At 38.0% G+C, this 17,930-nt stretch overlaps 3 protein-coding genes across 5 annotated transcripts in view; 2 read left to right on the forward strand and 1 right to left on the reverse strand.

Annotated features, from left to right (window-relative positions):
- Window positions 1-9,249, forward strand: part of glra3 (glycine receptor, alpha 3) — a 63,242-nt gene extending 53,993 nt beyond the window's left edge. The window contains exons 7-10 of one of the 2 annotated variants that reach the window (XM_058774269.1): window positions 2,353-2,567; window positions 3,015-3,164; window positions 5,368-5,484; window positions 7,381-9,249. In XM_058774269.1, coding sequence (XP_058630252.1) covers window positions 2,353-2,567; window positions 3,015-3,164; window positions 5,368-5,484; window positions 7,381-7,656 — 758 coding nt within the window. In that variant the 3' untranslated portion in view covers window positions 7,657-9,249. The remainder of the gene's footprint in view (window positions 1-2,352; window positions 2,568-3,014; window positions 3,165-5,367; window positions 5,485-7,380) is intronic. The other variant, XM_058774261.1, reaches the window with a different exon arrangement.
- The window catches only part of cep44 (centrosomal protein 44), a 43,713-nt gene continuing 28,207 nt past the window's right edge, over window positions 2,425-17,930 (reverse strand). Inside the window, exon 10 of the mRNA XM_058774302.1 lies at window positions 2,425-2,562. Within this exon, the coding sequence (XP_058630285.1) occupies window positions 2,521-2,562 (42 nt within the window). The 3' untranslated portion in view covers window positions 2,425-2,520. The remainder of the gene's footprint in view (window positions 2,563-17,930) is intronic.
- Window positions 9,899-17,930, forward strand: part of hpgd (15-hydroxyprostaglandin dehydrogenase) — a 13,894-nt gene continuing 5,862 nt past the window's right edge. Inside the window, exons 1-4 of one of the 2 annotated variants that reach the window (XM_058774340.1) lie at window positions 9,899-10,107; window positions 10,297-10,420; window positions 11,011-11,117; window positions 11,616-11,712. In XM_058774340.1, coding sequence (XP_058630323.1) covers window positions 10,015-10,107; window positions 10,297-10,420; window positions 11,011-11,117; window positions 11,616-11,712 — 421 coding nt within the window. In that variant the 5' untranslated portion in view covers window positions 9,899-10,014. The remainder of the gene's footprint in view (window positions 10,108-10,296; window positions 10,421-11,010; window positions 11,118-11,615; window positions 11,713-17,930) is intronic. The other variant, XM_058774331.1, reaches the window with a different exon arrangement.

Genomic DNA, 17,930 nt, shown 5'->3' on the forward strand with positions numbered 1-17,930 from the left:
GAACAAAAGAGATAGAAATAGTGAAAGCCGTCTCCCTGCTTTTCAGGAAAGACAAGCCTTGCAGAAATTTGTTTTGAGAGTGCAAAAGGCTCAGTAGCAGAGAACAAAAAAGACAGACTGCAGCTGAAAGCTCTCAGACCTTTTAAGTAGTTGCTCTCTGCCTTTCATGCGGATTTTGTATATAACCGTAACCGTCTGTAATGCCTCTTCACCAACCACACATGAAATAAGTATCTACTTTTAAATGAGCACACTTTCATTTGGGGACATTATGGTTTTGCAATGTCTGTAAATAAATTCCATCGTTATTTACACATTATTTTCAGACTAAAACAGGCATTTGTGATATTTCACCTACATTTGAGTAACACTGTAATGTAACAAAAAGGAAATTAATTGGTTTTATTCATGTCTAAAATATTACCATCACTGAATCAGCCTAAATACTTATGCCAACAAAACTAACTTTTATGGATTAAATCAGGTAGAAAAAGCTTTTAAGGTAATAGTTGCAGGATACCACTTTTTACCGTGTTAATTTCTCCAAGAGACCTTTATATTGAATAGCCTAAAATTTGAAAATGTTTAAAATTTTATAATTGAGATATATACTTAACATATATACAGTTCAAATATTTTTTTTCAAAGAAATTAATACTTTGTTTTTTAAACAAGGATGCCAGTAAAGACATAATGGTAAAATACTTCATTGAGATTAATTGGTTTTATTCATGTCTAAAATATTAACATCACTGAATCAGCCTGAATGCTTATACCAACAAAAGCGTTTACATGTGACCTGGCACTTTTTACAAGATGTAAAATAAGTCTCTGATGTCCCCAGAATGTGTATGTGAAGTTTTAGCCCAACAGATTTTTTTTATAGCTTGTTAAAATTGCCACTTTTAGAGTATGAGCCAAAACGTGTTATTTTTTTTGTTTGTCCCTTTAAATACAAATGATCTGGTGCTCCCGGCCCCCTTTTCAGAAGAGGGCGGAGCTTCAAGAGCTCATGCTCTGGCAGTCGGTGCTGGCCTTTGCACATTCCACAATTAGTACAAGCCTGTTATCTTTACAGAAAACATACTCTGTTTAAAGTCATCTGACTGTACTGTGCATAATAAATTTGTGTTTATGAATTACACAGACGGGGAGCACGGCGCGATAAAAATAACGACATAGCTGGTCTCATGGTGCTATCGCTATTCCAAGTCCCACTTGTGATTATGAGATAGATCGGCAAATTCAATCAGTCGACTTCACATAGTTTTCATACGCAACATTTAACTACCACATTCCTATCCATGATAATTCTGGTGAAGGCAGCATGAGTGAAAACAGGCAGAGACAATGGTAGCGTTAGCAATTAGCCTTGCAGAGTGCCAAGAAGCTCTTTCAGAAAGGCAATTTGGAAAACAAACGTGTGATCCGTTCACGCACAAAGCGTTCATATTGATCCCAAAACATATAGGGGACTTTACCATTTTTTTGTTCTGGGACATTTCCTTTGAAAATGAAATCTAACCACAGTGTCCACAGCGGCTCAGATGGAGGGAGTCTCTGGAGACTCCTATGTTCATTGGTGCATCCCAACACACGACATTTGTAATGCCTTTGTGCTGACATTGTATCTCCAGCAACTACAGCAAGAAAACAGTAATGGTGGAATGGTGGACTGCTGCTTCTCACTCAGGGCTGTGTCTATGCTAATAGGGCAGAGAGAGTCACAAATGGGCAGGGCTTTTTGCCTAAGATGACATGTACATAGGGAGTAATCTGGAAAAAGCTGTTCTCTTTAACTTACTATCATAAAATAGTCCTGAAAAAATTAATCTTGGTTATCACAAATATATTAAGCAGCACTGGTTTAACATTGATAACAATAATAATAAATATTTCTTGAGCAGAAAATCAGCACATTACAATGATTTCTGAAGGATCATGTGACACTGGCTGCTGAAAATTCAGCTTTGACTTTTGCCATCACAGAAATAGATTACATTTTAGAATATATTTGAACAGAAAACAGTTGTTTTAATTTGTACAACACCACAATTAAACTTATTTTACTGTATTTTTTTATCAAATAAATGCAGCCTTTGTGAGCATAAGAGACTCAATATTAAAACATTAAAAAAAAAAAATCTTACTGAACTTTTGAACAGTACTGTGTATATTATTATAATTTTAGCATACAGCAAAGCATTAAAGCAAACAAAATAGAATAAAACTTTTTTTGTTTTTCAAAATGTATTAGTGGTCCAAATAAAACCACAAAATAATCAAATTTTGAAGCATAAATCCTCATCTATAGTTTCATATATGCCCTCTGTCCACTTTTCTTTCTGCTAGGCAAGTTCACATGCATTGAGGTACGTTTTCACCTGGAAAGACAGATGGGCTACTACCTGATCCAGATGTACATTCCCAGCCTGCTCATCGTCATCCTGTCCTGGGTCTCCTTCTGGATCAACATGGATGCCGCTCCTGCCCGTGTTGCCCTGGGAATCACCACAGTGCTCACAATGACAACTCAGAGCTCTGGATCCAGAACATCCTTACCTAAGGTAAGAGTGCATACAGTATTAAAGCCCTTATTCACATTTGTAACAAAGATGCTGCATCACTGGTCAGTATAAGGGTGTAAGTTCAGTTAGCACTTCTACACATCTCTTTTTCTGCCATTCATTCCCAGTTATCATTTATTAATGCAGCTCAGAGTGGAATGTGCAAAGTGCATCCATGTGTGAAAGCAGGCATGCCGTGTGTATTGCATATTAAAAACTCATAAATGCTACATTCAGTTATGTAACACAATTAGAAAAAAAAAAGTATTTTTCACCTGGCAGAGAATTATCTCTGATCCATTGCTGCGATAAGGACAATAGACTGATGGATCCCTATGCTGTTCAATAATAAAACGACTGGGCTGTTGTTATGCAGGCTGGAATGAAAAGGCAAAGGCTAACTAAGGTATATGAGAACGGATGTGTTTGTGTCTTTCTGCCGTGCAGGTGTCTTACGTGAAGGCAATTGATATCTGGATGGCTGTGTGCTTGTTATTTGTCTTTTCTGCCCTGTTGGAGTATGCTGCAGTCAACTTTGTTTCACGGCAACACAAAGACCTCTTACGATTCCGACGGAAAAGGAAGAAGTCTGGCAAGGTATGGACTGAACCCACATTTATAAAAACATAAATTGCATGTCTTGTGTTTTGTCACACACAAGTGTTGAGTGTCATGATCAAATGTTAAAGATTTTGCCCATTATCCATCAAAATCATGAAAGGTAAAAAGAAAGTTTTGAGGCAAGTGTTTATATGAGTGCTGACGCACGCCGAGTGATGCAAGTAATTGAAGTGCTTTGGGAAAACAACATGACTGCAAATGTGACTGCTTGTAGGTCTATCCACCTTATTTTTCAATGCAGAAGTAAGCCGTTTTCTGTCAGTGTGTGAGACTTCTGGTTCATTAGCTGCTGTAGGGAAATAACGAGAAGAATAACAAAGTGCAGTAAACGGTACAATACATTAAAATAATATGGTAAGACACATCAGTTTAAAATATCAAGTCGCAAATTAGGTGTTTTGTACAACTAAGAAATAGCTGGAAGCCTGTGACACCAGAAGCCAGACACATTAAATTTACAAATGGCCATGCCCACTCTTTCGGAAAGAACTTCGGGAAAGACACAATTTTGTCATTTGCTTTCTTTGTTCTTGCTCTGCAAAAGAAAATAATTCCATTTAACGCCACAGTAGGTCCGTTGCAACACCAAGAAAAACACTGTTTTGAACTAATCGATTCAATGAATGATTCAATGACTCACTCAGTCACTTGTTTCGTTCCTGAATTAATCACCGGTTTTGAACAAACCAATTGAATTAATTTTTAATGATTCACTTATGAAGATAGCCACTTGTCGCCTCCTACTGGAGCAACGATGTAATCTACAGAAAGAGTCACTGATAAATCCCAAATAGTCAACAAATGCATATAGACCCATAGATTGTCTGGAACACGCCAACAAAGACTTGTTTGGAATCACATGTATTTAGGACTTAAATAATAAAGATTATTTTGAATAGTAAATATGTTAATAAATAAAAGAAAATAAATTAACGATTAAAATAAAATATTAACAAACAAATGTGTTAATATCACATTAACATATTTATTTACATTAAATATTATACAGTCCAAACAGGACCACAGCAATAGTCTACATATCTTCTCAAAACATAGCGATAAGGTCAAAATGAAATATTATTTTATATAAATAATATAATATAATATAAAGAATAAAAATAAAGCAAATGAAATATTCTAGCACTTTTAAAAGAGAAAACAGTCACACAAATTTAATTGGTCAGTAGGCCTATCACTTCTGCAAACTAAAACAAAACGAGAATTTGAAAATCCTAAGAGAAGAAGTTTTAGTATGAGGGGAAACTGTCACTGCAATTGGACTCGACAGTAAGTGAAGCAGATGATTGGGAGACTGACAGAGTTTCTGCGCCTTTTTGACTCTGCTTAGCTAAATTCTAAACACACAGCCAAACACAGTTTAACTGATTGAATGTGTATGTTTTGGCAGGCATGTTGAGTTGATGTGATGCTAGGAGCAATGATGTTAAGTTTGAAAAACATGTAAGGTTGGAAATTAACACCTGCTTATCAGTTGATTATGTTGTTATATGGTTATTAATATGTTATTGATTATATAACACAATAAAAGAGTCGCATTTACACTGGAATCACACAAACCACTACACTGTTAGTCCTACACATATACAACACTGCCTCCTAGAGGACAGAAGTAGTCAGTGCATCCTTATGGCATACCTAGCAACTAACCAAACATATTTCAAATATTATTTCAAGGCAGAAGCCTGTTAAACAGTACAAAGGCCAGACTGAGATTTAGGTCTGTTTATATTCTTAAGACTGCATGTGGCCAGAGATGTTATTTCCCCTGGCACTGTGGAGTTGGAATATTATTGACTTCATGATATGAAGCTTAGCCAATTGAATATTCTGACCGTTTTCAGAGAGAAAAAAGGTGCAAAGTGCATTAAGTTCAAAGGACATTGTAAAATGCATGGGCAAGCAGTTCAGGCACAACCGCAATATTGGTTGCTGCATTCTGAGATGAAAACACTTGATTTCAGAATAATACACATTTGTTTTTATGCATTTTCATTTCTTTTACATGCCCGTACTACTCATTTTTGAATGCCACTCATTGGTCAATATTTATTTATTTATTTGCATTGCATGATGTCCTGCATGTGGAGAGCCATTATATTTTATTAGTTTGCATGCTTTGTGTTTTCTTCTCTCTTCGATCCCCCTGCTGTGCTGAAAGACTTTCGATCAAACATTTGATGAGGAGCTTACTGAGTCATTGCATCATATTGATGGCCTACGCAGTGCTGAGCCAGTTTACGGATCAATGGGCCAACTCAACGAATCCAATGACAGGGTAAAGAGAGAGCACAGCACTTCATCTCTGTCCATGCCTTTGACCGATGAGTTCATTATACAGTCACTCAACTTCCCTATCATGTGTCCATGTTCATTCAGGTCCAGTCCTCGTGAAACAGTATGTCACATTACTTTACCATTCAGATAAGTAGTGATCATATTAAAACACCCATTTGTGTATTTTATGAATCATATGATTACGGATTCATATGATACAAGTCTTATCTGATTGTTTGCATTTTTTGAACCTTACTTCAAGCTTCGATTTTTAACATTAATTATAGTGAAATAACTTCTATGGAAGTTAATGTCTACATACCATCTGCTAATAAATTTAAGTGTATAAATTTAACATACACATGGGGGGGGGGGCATCAAAATATGCTGCAATAATATAGAAAGATGGTAGCACTTTAGTATGCCTATATGGGGACCAATTCTCACTATTAACTAGTTTCTTATTTGCATGCTTATTATTAACATATTGGCTGTTTATTAGTATTTATAAAGCACATATTCTGCATGACCATAGCCTACATCCCTAATCCTACCCAATACCTAAACATAACAACTATCTTACTTACTATTAATAAGCAGCAAATTAGGAGTTTATTGGGGCAAAAGTTGTAGTTAATGGTTTGTTAATAACGAGAATTGGACCTTAAAATAAAGTGTGACCAGAAAGATTTCTGAAAGATCATATAACACTGAAGAGTGGAATAATGGCAGCAAAAAATTCAGGAAATTGCTAATACAGGAATAAATTACATTTTTTACGATATATTCAAATTGAAAACAATTATTTAAATTTGTAATATTTTATTTTACACATTACTATTTTTACTGTGTTTTTGATCAAATAAATTCAGCCTTGGTGAGCATAAGAGACTTCTTTCAGAAATCATTAGAAAAAATCTTATCAAACCCAAACTTTTAAATGATAGTGTATATTTTATCAGTTTATTGGACAATTGGGACTGTCTTGATGATAATGCATATGTGACCCTGGATGACAAAACCAGTCTTAAGTGTAAATTTTTCCAAATCTGAATAAATAAGCTTTCCATTGATGTATGGTTTGTTAGGATCGGACAATATTTGGCTGAGATGCAACTATTTGAAAATCTGGAATCTGAGGGTGCAAAAAAATCAAAATATTGAGAAAAACGCCTTTAAAGTTGTCAAATGAAGTTCTTAATGCATATTACTAATCAAAAATGAAGTTGAGATACATTTACGGTAAGAAATTTGCAAAATATCTTCATGGAACATGACCTTTACTTAATATCCTAATGATTTTTGGCATAAAAGAAAAATCTATAATTTTGACCCATACAATGCATTTTTGGCTATTGCTACAAATATACCCCAGCGACTTGAGACAAAGGTTTTGTGGTCCAGGGTCACATATGTTCTTGTTGCATTCAATTATTCTCAGTTGCATGCTTATACTGAGTTGTTCTGTTCCTCTTTATGTTTAATTAGTGTGGGGGGAACTATTAAGCTTGTGTTTTATGGGTTTGATTTCAAGTTCTACCAAAATAATTTTCCTTTTTCCACCAAAGTCTTCTATATTTGTCTGAAATAATTGTGGACAGAAGAGAATGTGAATTCTCTTTACAAAGCAAACAATTTTTTTTTTTTTGTGTGTGTCTTTTTTACATTTTTTACATTTGCAGGCTAGCAAGGCAGTAATTTGGCAGAAACTCCCCATAAGTAATTTCAAATGATAGAGACATCATAAAAACTAAGTGCTAATACTGTCATTTATTGTTCACATTATTATCTTATCTCACTCACAGAATTTCCTAAAAGAGGAAGCAACAGGTTCTATGAATGTAGGAGAGCTAGAATCTTGATTGCTTCTCTTTCTGTATACTTTCCTTTTTCTAAGGAGGAGGATGTGCGGGAGAGCCGGTTGAGCTTCACGCCCAATGCAGGGAAAGACGGAGCCGTGCCCAAAGCTGCTAATAATGCGGCCACAACACCTTCTGGCCCAGCCCTTTCTGCCAGCAAGAGTCATGAGGAGATGAGAAAACTCTTCATCGACCGAGCCAAGAAGATCGACACTGTGTCCCGTGCCGGATTCCCACTGGCCTTCCTGTTTTTCAATATTTTCTATTGGGTTCTTTACAAAATCCTACGTCACGAGGATGTGCACAAGCCATAGATGGAACATGGCGCGTTGCACCTTGGGAGGTACGGTAGTAAAACAGCAAAGCTGCATCAATGAACTCTGATGTTTCCTGCCAAGATCTATGCTAAAATGACTATGAAAAACTGTGATGTCAAGGACCGGTGGTTAATTTCAATAGTTTGTTTGTGTTGTACACCCATACGAAGACACTGCACTCACTATGCAATGGATAGGCATCCATAGGGCCTCTGACACACCTGTCCCGCAACAGAAGTGGTCAGCACTTCTACACACCTGTTTAACACAGAAGCACAGTCCGATACTGACTACAGCCCCTCGTAGTGACAGATGTATGTGTCTTGCACTGGTTTTGTCAACTCTGTTGTCTTACAACTTTACTGCCAATGTTCTGTGTTGTATTTTTGATATACAGCTATTGAAAAATGGCAAGAGTGCAAGAGCAGAAATGTATATTATACAAATATCCAAACACAAACTACTAATGTAGATTATTTTATAAGAAAGAGTTGACTATTGGTCAGTGCAATGTATCCTCAATCATTTTGTCCCAAACCTGATTGTTGACCAGCTCTAGAAACCAGCATCCAGGCCAAAAACATTCTGAGCTAAATCTCAAGAATGACCCTGAACCAGCAAAGGAGACTATTGTGTTTACAGCTAGTTTATATGAACACTTTAACTGCTTCAAGGAAACACATTTCGAAAACTTTAATGGGTAGCGTACTGTCAGTAAGCATAAAGAAATTGAAACCATCCTTCAAGTTTTTCTCAAACAAAAGCATTATTGTTCGAAAACCATTGCCAGTCACTTCAAACTAATGATGCCACCGCAAAATAATGTGGCTGGGAGTGAATACTGTCACACATGTGTTGCAAATTCATGAATGGAGAAATTAATTCAAGGAGTCCTCAGACAAAAAAAAATAGTAATGCAAAAAATATAAATGAGATTCATAATTAAGAACATAATTTGAGTGGTTTTAAACTAATCTAACTGCATGTATGGTGATTGTACAACAATGAATTCTGAATAGACGTTATTAAATTATACTAAAAGAGAACAATATATAATTCTGCCTCTGAAGATATCCCTAAGGTATTGCGAATATATTTAAAAACATGTCGTGGGAAAATGAGTACTTGGAATCGATATTTATCAATGTTATCAATATTTATTTTGTCGAAATTCAGAATTATCCGTTCACTTATAAACACTGTTCAAAACAGTTCAAATACTGGGACCAGACTTTCTTAAACCTTTTTTGTTTTGTTGTCTTTTCTTTTCAAAATGATCTGCTGAAAGACTGTGCCATACAAATGATCAAAGCATATAGCCTCACACATTCCTAAGAGTAAATAGAGCAGTGCTGCTGTGTTTTGAACACTAACATCGGCATTTGGCACATACATTCATCATGGAAAGGACACAAGAAGTTCATGGACATTTACAGTATAATGCAAGAGCATTTGTAATTTATTTTGTAGAAACATTATTAAATGTTATGCATGAACTCAAGTCTGTTATACTTCATTTTCAGTGTGAATTGGACCAGCAGTCAATGTTCTCGCTGCTATTATAAGAGGTGAGGCACATATGAAGAGTTCAGATGCAAAAGCCTCTAAGTGCCGTCTGAAATTTTCTTCTAAAATGATCATTTTTACTCACTCTCCTATATTTATGTTCAGTTATTTCACTTTAATTGCATAGAAAATGACCTATACATTGCCATTAGAGTAAAATTACTGAACCTAAACATAGGAGTCTGATAAAAATGCTAATTTTAGATGAAAATTTCAGACTGCACTTAGAGGCTTTTGCATCTGAACTCTTCATATGTTCTTCTGTGTACATCTGTAAATACGTCTGGACACACTTTACTTTACAGTGTCCGTGTTACACAAATATATATAGCTAAGGGAACAGTTATAATAATAACGAAATGTATTCAGTTTTTGCAACACAAAATACTTTTAGGTTTGTGTTTAGTCAGTAATTAGGCTGCGTTAACATAAACGCTGTAATGTAAAGTGTAAAGTTCTTTTCATATGTTTACTGAAGAGCCCTCTGAGAAAGACTGAAAAAATAAAGATGTTTATAAAAGCATCCGTTGTCTCTTGTTCATTTAGGTGCGTTCATTTACTCACTCCACGTGTGTGTACTTGTACACAGTTCGACTGCCGCCGAGGGCACTAAAGAACGAACGCGCAGAGCGCTCACAAAATTGTTAGTAATCATCTCTTTGGTGTAAATGACAGTTTGTAAAACGACACTTGGCCGTCTGTGTTTACTGTAGTAATACTTATCTACACGCCCCCTTCTGACTGTACGCCTACATAAAGCAGTGCGCGGTGCGCTCGGCGGTGAGCAGCATGAGTCTCCACGGGAAAGTGGCTCTGGTCACCGGCGGCGCGCAAGGCATCGGAAGAGCCGTGGTGGAACATCTCCTGGAGAACGGGGCGAAGGTTTCGCTGTCTCAAATTTCTTTTTAAAAATGGACGTCGCGGATTAATCCAATTAACTGTTGGGAAAACTTGTGCAAAACGTCTTTATAACTAGTTCAGTTGCCTGTTTGGGGCGATTATTTTTGTTGCGTCTTCATTTATTTATTTGTTTTAGCATAACGTTATTAATATACTTTTTGAAAAATTCAGGTTGCACTGGTAGACCTGAACCAATCTGTGGGAGAGGAATGCAAAAGTGATCTAGATGGCCAGTTTGGAGAGGATAACTGTATTTTTATCCAGTGTGACGTGACTGACGCGGGGAAACTTAGAGGTAAAACCTTTATTTTTTACTTATCCTTTTAGTTAGGAAAATTATATTATCTTCTTTAGTCTGGCAAAGTTTGAAGTAGATTTCTTAGAACGAAACAATTATCCACTTTATATTGCGCACCTGTACGTGCAGCGCATCTTATTCCTAAACAATGTCTCATTGTTTGGGGAGTGAATTAGGTCATACTAGACATTCATAGGCCCTCAGGTCATCACTGAGGAATGTTACTGGGTTTTTGAAGTTTTAACACTATCAAATGTGTAGCCTTTTGTTAGGTTGCTTTATTTATCCAAGACAAGAATTTATGGGTCGGTGGTGAAGGGATTGTTCGTTCCTGTTAAACTTGTTTCTAAAGACACACTTACCTAAGAGTTTAATTAAATGTTTCTTTGTGGAATGCTGCAGCTGCAAGTCAGGTGAGGGCACATGCAGACTGACACTGGCTGTGTTTCAAAACCTAGTGAACTGACTAGCTGGACTGCTCATTTCGTTTGAATACAGCCACTTTGTTCTGCTGTCGAAAGTGGCACTATTGCAACATTGCTATTAATTATTATAAATGAAAAACCTGCTGTGTTTTCTTTCGTTAGATGCCTTTCAAAGCACAGTAGAGAAGTTTGGTCGGTTGGATATTGTCATCAATAATGCTGGAATCAACAATGAGAAGAACTGGGAAAAGACCATTGAAGTAAATTTGGTGAGTTAAAAATCATTATGCTTGAAATCCAACCTGTAAGAGAGAGAGAGAGAAATGGATAGGTCATGCCAAACTCTTGCATTTCAACTTAACCTCATATCATTGGACACATCTCGTGATTTACACAGCTAAGAGTGGATCACGTTTGGTGCTTTAGGGCACAACATTCAACCACACTTCAGGATAGGAGTTACATATTCACACAAAAAAAAAAAAAAACTCCACCCCCTGCTTCCAGTCCAAAAGATTTCACAATATTACATGAAGTACAAGGAACGCCATTATATGGCACTTGTAGGCCTACATATGCATTGTATGAAATAATCTACAGATCTTTTAAATCAATCATGCTCTGCAGAGTGATTTCATAATGGACACGATGCAGTATAATAATGTGTTTGCTCATAATAGCTGGTCAATGTCAACGTAATCTCACTCTCGTAGAAAACATCTGTTCACTATTTGCTAACAGTTTTACACAACTGTTGTCTTCCTCAGACATCTGTCATACAGGGAACATATTTAGCACTAGAACACATGAGTAAAGAGTACGAAAAAGAAGGAGGGGTTATTATCAACGTTTCATCTATGGCAGGTAAGCTACTGATAACTTTATCATGTGTCTTATATATGTGCATGTTTTGAAAAAGTTACCCTAAATGTTTCGTAGCCTGTAGAGAGTGTTGTTCTTAAGAAGGTTACATAACAGTATTTTTTGGTTATTAGCAAACTATAGAGTGAGTCAAATATTTGCTCACACTAAAGCAAACATATCTGACCCGGTTAAAAGAGCTGCTGTTGTCTCTGTTGCCAAGGATCTACCTACTGTTGAAAAATGACACATGCACAATTATTATGCCAAAATGTAATAAATTGCATAATAAATACTGTGTATTTACTTGATGATTGACTTTCTTTATGATTAAGATGCAAAAGAATTAGAAACAGGTCATTTGGACACACCTTTCTTCTAAGAATGCAGGTTTAAATTAACTCACAAGACCATAATGCAAATAATAATAGCAGTCTCACAACAGATTGCACAATATAGACAATTTAAGCAACAAAAGTGTCTGCTTTTAAAAATGCAGTTTTGTGCACAAAAATACATTTAGATCACTTAAACTTTAAAATACTTCAAATATATGACTGAAATGATATACACTCACATGAGAAGGTAAAGCAGCTTTATTCTACGTGAAGTGGGTTGCCCCTTCATGGGTGCCACCATGTTGACTACACAATGTTTTAGTGTGATGCAGCCTCATTTGATAAACAAACTTAATGCAGCCACACCAGCAGGTGTCAGTGTTAAGTCCAAGACCACTGCATCAAAGAAGAGCCAGCGTAAAGTAAACAAACTCTTAAGGAAACATTTAAACAGCTGCTGGGATATAAATTAAATGTGTCTCACATGAATTATTTACATTACATTACTTGGACACTACTTAGTTAGGGTAACCATGTGTCCTCTTTTCCCAGACATGTCCTGGCCTGGATTTCTAAACTGCCTAAAATGTCCAGGTTTTGGCCTTTGTGTTCCTATTGACATGCTCTTTACAGTCCTCATACATTATATGCAATTGCTTTGACCATTCTCTGTAGGTCCCACCTTCTTGCTTGCCATGACTGGTCGATTGCGTATAATACCTGCATGCTATTGGTCAAACTTTTAAGTCAATACCTTGAAAAAGTATGAAGACAATAGGAAAGCAAAGCCAAAACTCAGACATTTTTGGCAATTTAGAAAGCCAGGACAAGTCTGGGAGAAAGATGAGATTTGTTCACCCCATACCTTACTTTCATATTTTAAAACCCTATCTTTCTCTGCCTCTGTGACTATTCAAACAATAGCCCAGCAAAGCCAAGTTCCCACTGAAAAATATCACCAGCTTTATACTTAAGCACCCCAAAAGATGCCAAAAAAAACCCTGGAATCATAAATCAGCAGCAAAACTATTGTCAGCTTATCTATCTGTCATCAAATACCTGTGTTTTGGTGCCACTGAGCAGTTGAGATATAGATAAACTGATTATGGGCACTGTTTTGAAGATATGAATATTATTTTGTATATACATGTGTGTGTACAGTCTGGATGATGAATTGTGCCTGGCTGACAGTCAACTTGTTATAACCCCCAACACAATCCAGGCAGGTTTTTAGACTTGGATTTGAAACAGCCTTTTCTTTCCCTCCTTTTCTTTATCCCTAAGAGATGGGATAAAGGATTTCCCTCACTGCCTCTCAGGTTTCTTTAACTAACGTAACATAGGTGATTACCCCTCTTTGTGATTGGAACAACTCTCACTTTGTGACTACATTAATAGAGTTTAGTTTCTCGTATCTGGAGATTGATTGGCTTGGAATCTTGTTGAGGAAACAGTTTTTTTCTCCTCTAAAGCTGGAAGCTTTATATTGTGTTTGTTTAACCACATAGTACATTGCATTAATTATTACCAGAAACAAACATTAAAGCAGTGGTTCACCTGAAATGAAAATGTGCTGAAATGTACTCACCCTCAGGCCATCCAATAAGTAAATGAGTTTGTTTCTTCATCAGAACAGTTTTGGAGAATTTAGCATTACATCACTTGCTCACCAGCGGATCCTCTGCAGTGAATAGGTGACGTAAGAATGGAGAGTTCAAACATCTTATGAAAACAATAAGTAATAATCCACAAGTAATCCACACCACTCCAGTCTATCAGTTAATGTCTTGTGAGGCAAAAAGTTGTTTATAATAAGCAAATCCATCAAAACGTTTTTAACTTCGAACCATTGCTTCTGACTAAAATACAAGTTCTCTATCCATAATATTGCTTTCTCCAGTAACAACATTGTCTTATCTAAATCAGGAGAGAAATATGCACAGATCAAGTGAAACAAAGTCCAGAACAGTTCTAGACAAATATGTCAGTGCATGGATTTTGATGTGTGAGGATAACAAAGGATGGACTTTTCCACTGGAGTCAGGGTTATTATGGATTATGGACTGATATTTTGGTCAGAAGCAATGGTTTAAAGTTAAATGTCTCAATGATTGTTTTGTTTTTGTTTTTTTTGGAAAAAACTTTCACTTCACAAGATGTTACTTGATGGACTAAAGTCATATGGATTACTGGATGAGTATTATAATGTTTTCATCAGCTGTTTGGACTCTCATTCTGACGGCACCCATACACTGCAGCAGAGGATTCATTAGTTAGCAAGTGATGTAATGCTGAATTACTCCAAAATCTGTTCTGATGAGCAAACTCATCTACATCTTGGATGACCTGAAGGTGAGTAAATTTTCATTTTTGAGTGACCTGTTCCTTTAAGACTAAGCCTGATTCAGTCCCCTTTATCTCTGACGGCACTGAATCAGTATTAATGATGAATATATACATATACTTACCAGAAACTTTTAAAATAATTGATAAACTACTTTCTTAATGAAAATAGCTATTTATTGTACCTGTACTTGTTTTCACTATTGTTGTGAGCAACTCTCACAAACTGTGGAAGAATAAACTAGGCTTCCCTGAGACAGGTGCTATAAATTAAACGGACCTCATGTACAGTGGGGGGAAAAATTATTTGATCCCCTGCTGATTTTGTACGTTTGCCCACTGACAAAGAAATTATCAGTCTATAACTTTAATGGTAGGTTTATTTGAACAGTGAGAGAACAAAAATCCAGAAAAACGCATTACAAAAAAAGTTTGATTTACATTTTAATAAGTGAAATAAGTATTTGATCCCCTATCAATCAGCAAGATTTCTGGCTCCCAGGTGTCTTTTATACAGGTAAGGAGCTGAGATTAGGAGCCCTCTCTTAAAGGGAGTGCTCTTAATCTCAATTTGTTACCTGTATAAAAGACACCTGTCCACAGAAGCAATCAATCAATCAGATTCCAAACTCTCCACCATGGCCAAAACCAAAGAGCTGTCCAAGGATGTCAGGGACAAGATTGTAGACCTACACAAGGCTAGAATGGGCTACAAGACCATCGCCAAGCAACTTGGTGAGAAGGTGACAACAGTTGGTGCGATTATTCGCAACTGGAAGAAACAAAATAACTGTAAATCTCCCTCGGTCTGGGGCTTCAAGCAAGATCTCACCTTGTGGAGTTTCATGAGAACGGAGAGGAATCAGCCCAGAACTACACGGGAAGATCTTGTCAATGATCTCAAGGCAGCTGGGACCATAGTCACCAAGAAAACAATTGGTAACGCTACGCCATGAAGGACTGAAATCCTGCAGCGCCCGCAAGGTCCCCCTGCTCAGGAAAGCACATGTACAGCCCGTCTGAAGTTTGCCAATGATTCAGAGGAGAACTGGGTGAAAGTGTTGTGGTCAGATGAGACCATGGAGGTGGAAACATTATAATTTGGGGGTGTTTTTCTGTTAAGGGGACAGGACAACTGAACCACATCAAAGGCACGATGGACTGGGCCATGTACCGTCAGGTCCAGGGCATTGAAAATGGGTCGTGGATGGGTATTCCAACATGACAATGACCCAAAACACACAGCCAGGGCAACAAAGGAGTGGCTCAAAAAGAAGCACATTAAGGTCCTGGAGTGGCCTAGCCAGTCTCCAGACCTTAATCCCATAGAAAATCTGTGGAGGGAGCTGAAGGTTCGAGTTGCCAAACATCAGCCTCAAAACCTTAATGACTTGGAGAGGATCTGCAAAGAGGAGTGGGACAAAATCCCTCCTGTGACATGTGCAAACCTGGCGGCCAACTACAAGAAATGTCTTGACCTCTGTGATTGCAAACAAGGGTTTTGCCACCAAGGACTAAGTCATGTGTTGCCTAGGGGTCAAATACGTATTTGACTCATTAAAATGTAAATCAATTTATAACTTTTTTTTTTTAATTTTGTTATTCTACGGAGCCCTTTAAAGGACATTGTGGGAAAAATTCCGGATGAGTGGAAAAAATTCAGCGTGGGAGGAAAAAATATTTTTCAAAAGTTTTGTTCTCTCGCAAAACTTTTGCGTTCCCTCGAGAAACTTTTTATTATGTCCCAAAACCGTGCCTTGAACTAAGCACTGACTTATTAATTTATTTGAGTTAAAGTTCAAAATATAACACTATAAACTGTTCCATTGTGAACATACGAGCTGTGACCACTGCAAGCTGTAAAGTAAACATGTAATGACTCCATTGAAGGCGAGCGTAGTGAAGAACCCAAGTGCAGTTTATTTACAAATGTGAAATCCAAGATACAAACAAAATCCAAACAAAGACAGACTTGACCTGAACAGACTTGACCAGAGACAGACTTGACATGAACGGACTAGACTCACCAACAGCAGGTTACAACATTAATACACGACAAGGAACAAAGGCGACAACATGGCTACTTATAACAAACAATGAGGGTCACATGACATGAACAAACCAATGAGAGACAAGACACATGACTAAGGCAACCAATGAGAACATGACACCTGAACAGCCTCCGTGGCCATGTTGAAACAGGACGAGAGTTCATAGATGGCCTCCGTGGCCGGTTCAGGACAGGACAATAGTTCGTAGGCCGACATGAGCAGATGAAAGTTCATTATTGGCTTCCTCGGCCGGAACAGAAAGTTCACAGAAATTGTCTCTGGGCGCTACCACCAAACAAGGAACTGAGGCAAGTACCGCCATCTCAGGAGGTTCTGCAGCCTGCGCTGCCACCTCTGAAGAGACTGCAGCGGACACCATGGCCTCTGGGAGCACTGCAGTGGGCACCGCTACCTTGAGAGGTTCCGCAGCATAAGCCGCCACCTCTAGCAAATCGGCGGTGGTGTACGCGGCCCAGATACACCTTAAAGCAACCCCCCACACGGGAAGTGCTGCAGACAGGGGAATGAGTTCCTGAGCAGGAGGGCTAGAGTGATTAGGTTTGGGGATACCAGCTGCGCGTGCAGACACCAGTGGTGTATCCCTCACACTAGATACCAGACTGGGATACCGAGGGACTGACCTTGAATATCTGGGTGCAACAGACAGGGAGTGAAGTGACTCTAGATGATCCGCTGAGACGTGACGAGGCTCTGGAAGATCAGCTGTGACGTGACGAGACTCTGGCAGATCAACTGAGACGTGACGAGGCTCTGGAAGATCAGCTGAGACGTGACGAGGCTCTAGAACTGCGGCCATTTTCTGAAGAGACTCTTCTGAGTGGCAGCCATCTTGTAACGAAGCTCTTGAATGGCAGCCATGTTGTGAAGAATCTCTTGAGTGGCCAGCATGACGTGAGCAGGCTGTGGTTTGGGAGGCATAACGTGAGCAGGCCCTGAAGTAGCAGACACGACGTTAGCAGACTCTGGCTTGGCAGATATGGATAAGGCTTTGACTTAGTAGACATGATATGAGTAAACTCTGACTTAACTGGCATGATGTGAGCAGATCCTGGAGTAGCAGGCATGACGTGAGCAGACTCTGGCTTGGCAGGCATGATGTGAGCAGGCTTAGAGGAAGTGTCGTGTTCCTCCTCCACGACACCCACAGTAAAAGATGATCCAGAGTGTAACAGGGCATAATCAATGTACTCAGCCAGGGAAAAATGGATCTTACCTCCTAGCAATCCAGAATGAATGGGTTCATTCAGACCCACTCGAAAAATGTCATTAAAATCCACCAGATGGCATAGTCCACAAAAGTCGGCAACATAGTCCTCTATGGCCTTGTCACCTTGACGAAGACAGAGGAGGCTAACTGCTGGGTTCATGGTAGGTCGTGTTTTCTGTAATGAGTCCACTGAAGGCGAGCGTAGTGAAGAACCCAAGTGCAATAAACCCAAGTTTATTTACAAATGTGAAATCCAAGATA

This window comes from Onychostoma macrolepis, chromosome 01, assembly GCF_012432095.1.
Source record: "Onychostoma macrolepis isolate SWU-2019 chromosome 01, ASM1243209v1, whole genome shotgun sequence".
NCBI lineage: Eukaryota > Metazoa > Chordata > Actinopteri > Cypriniformes > Cyprinidae > Onychostoma > Onychostoma macrolepis.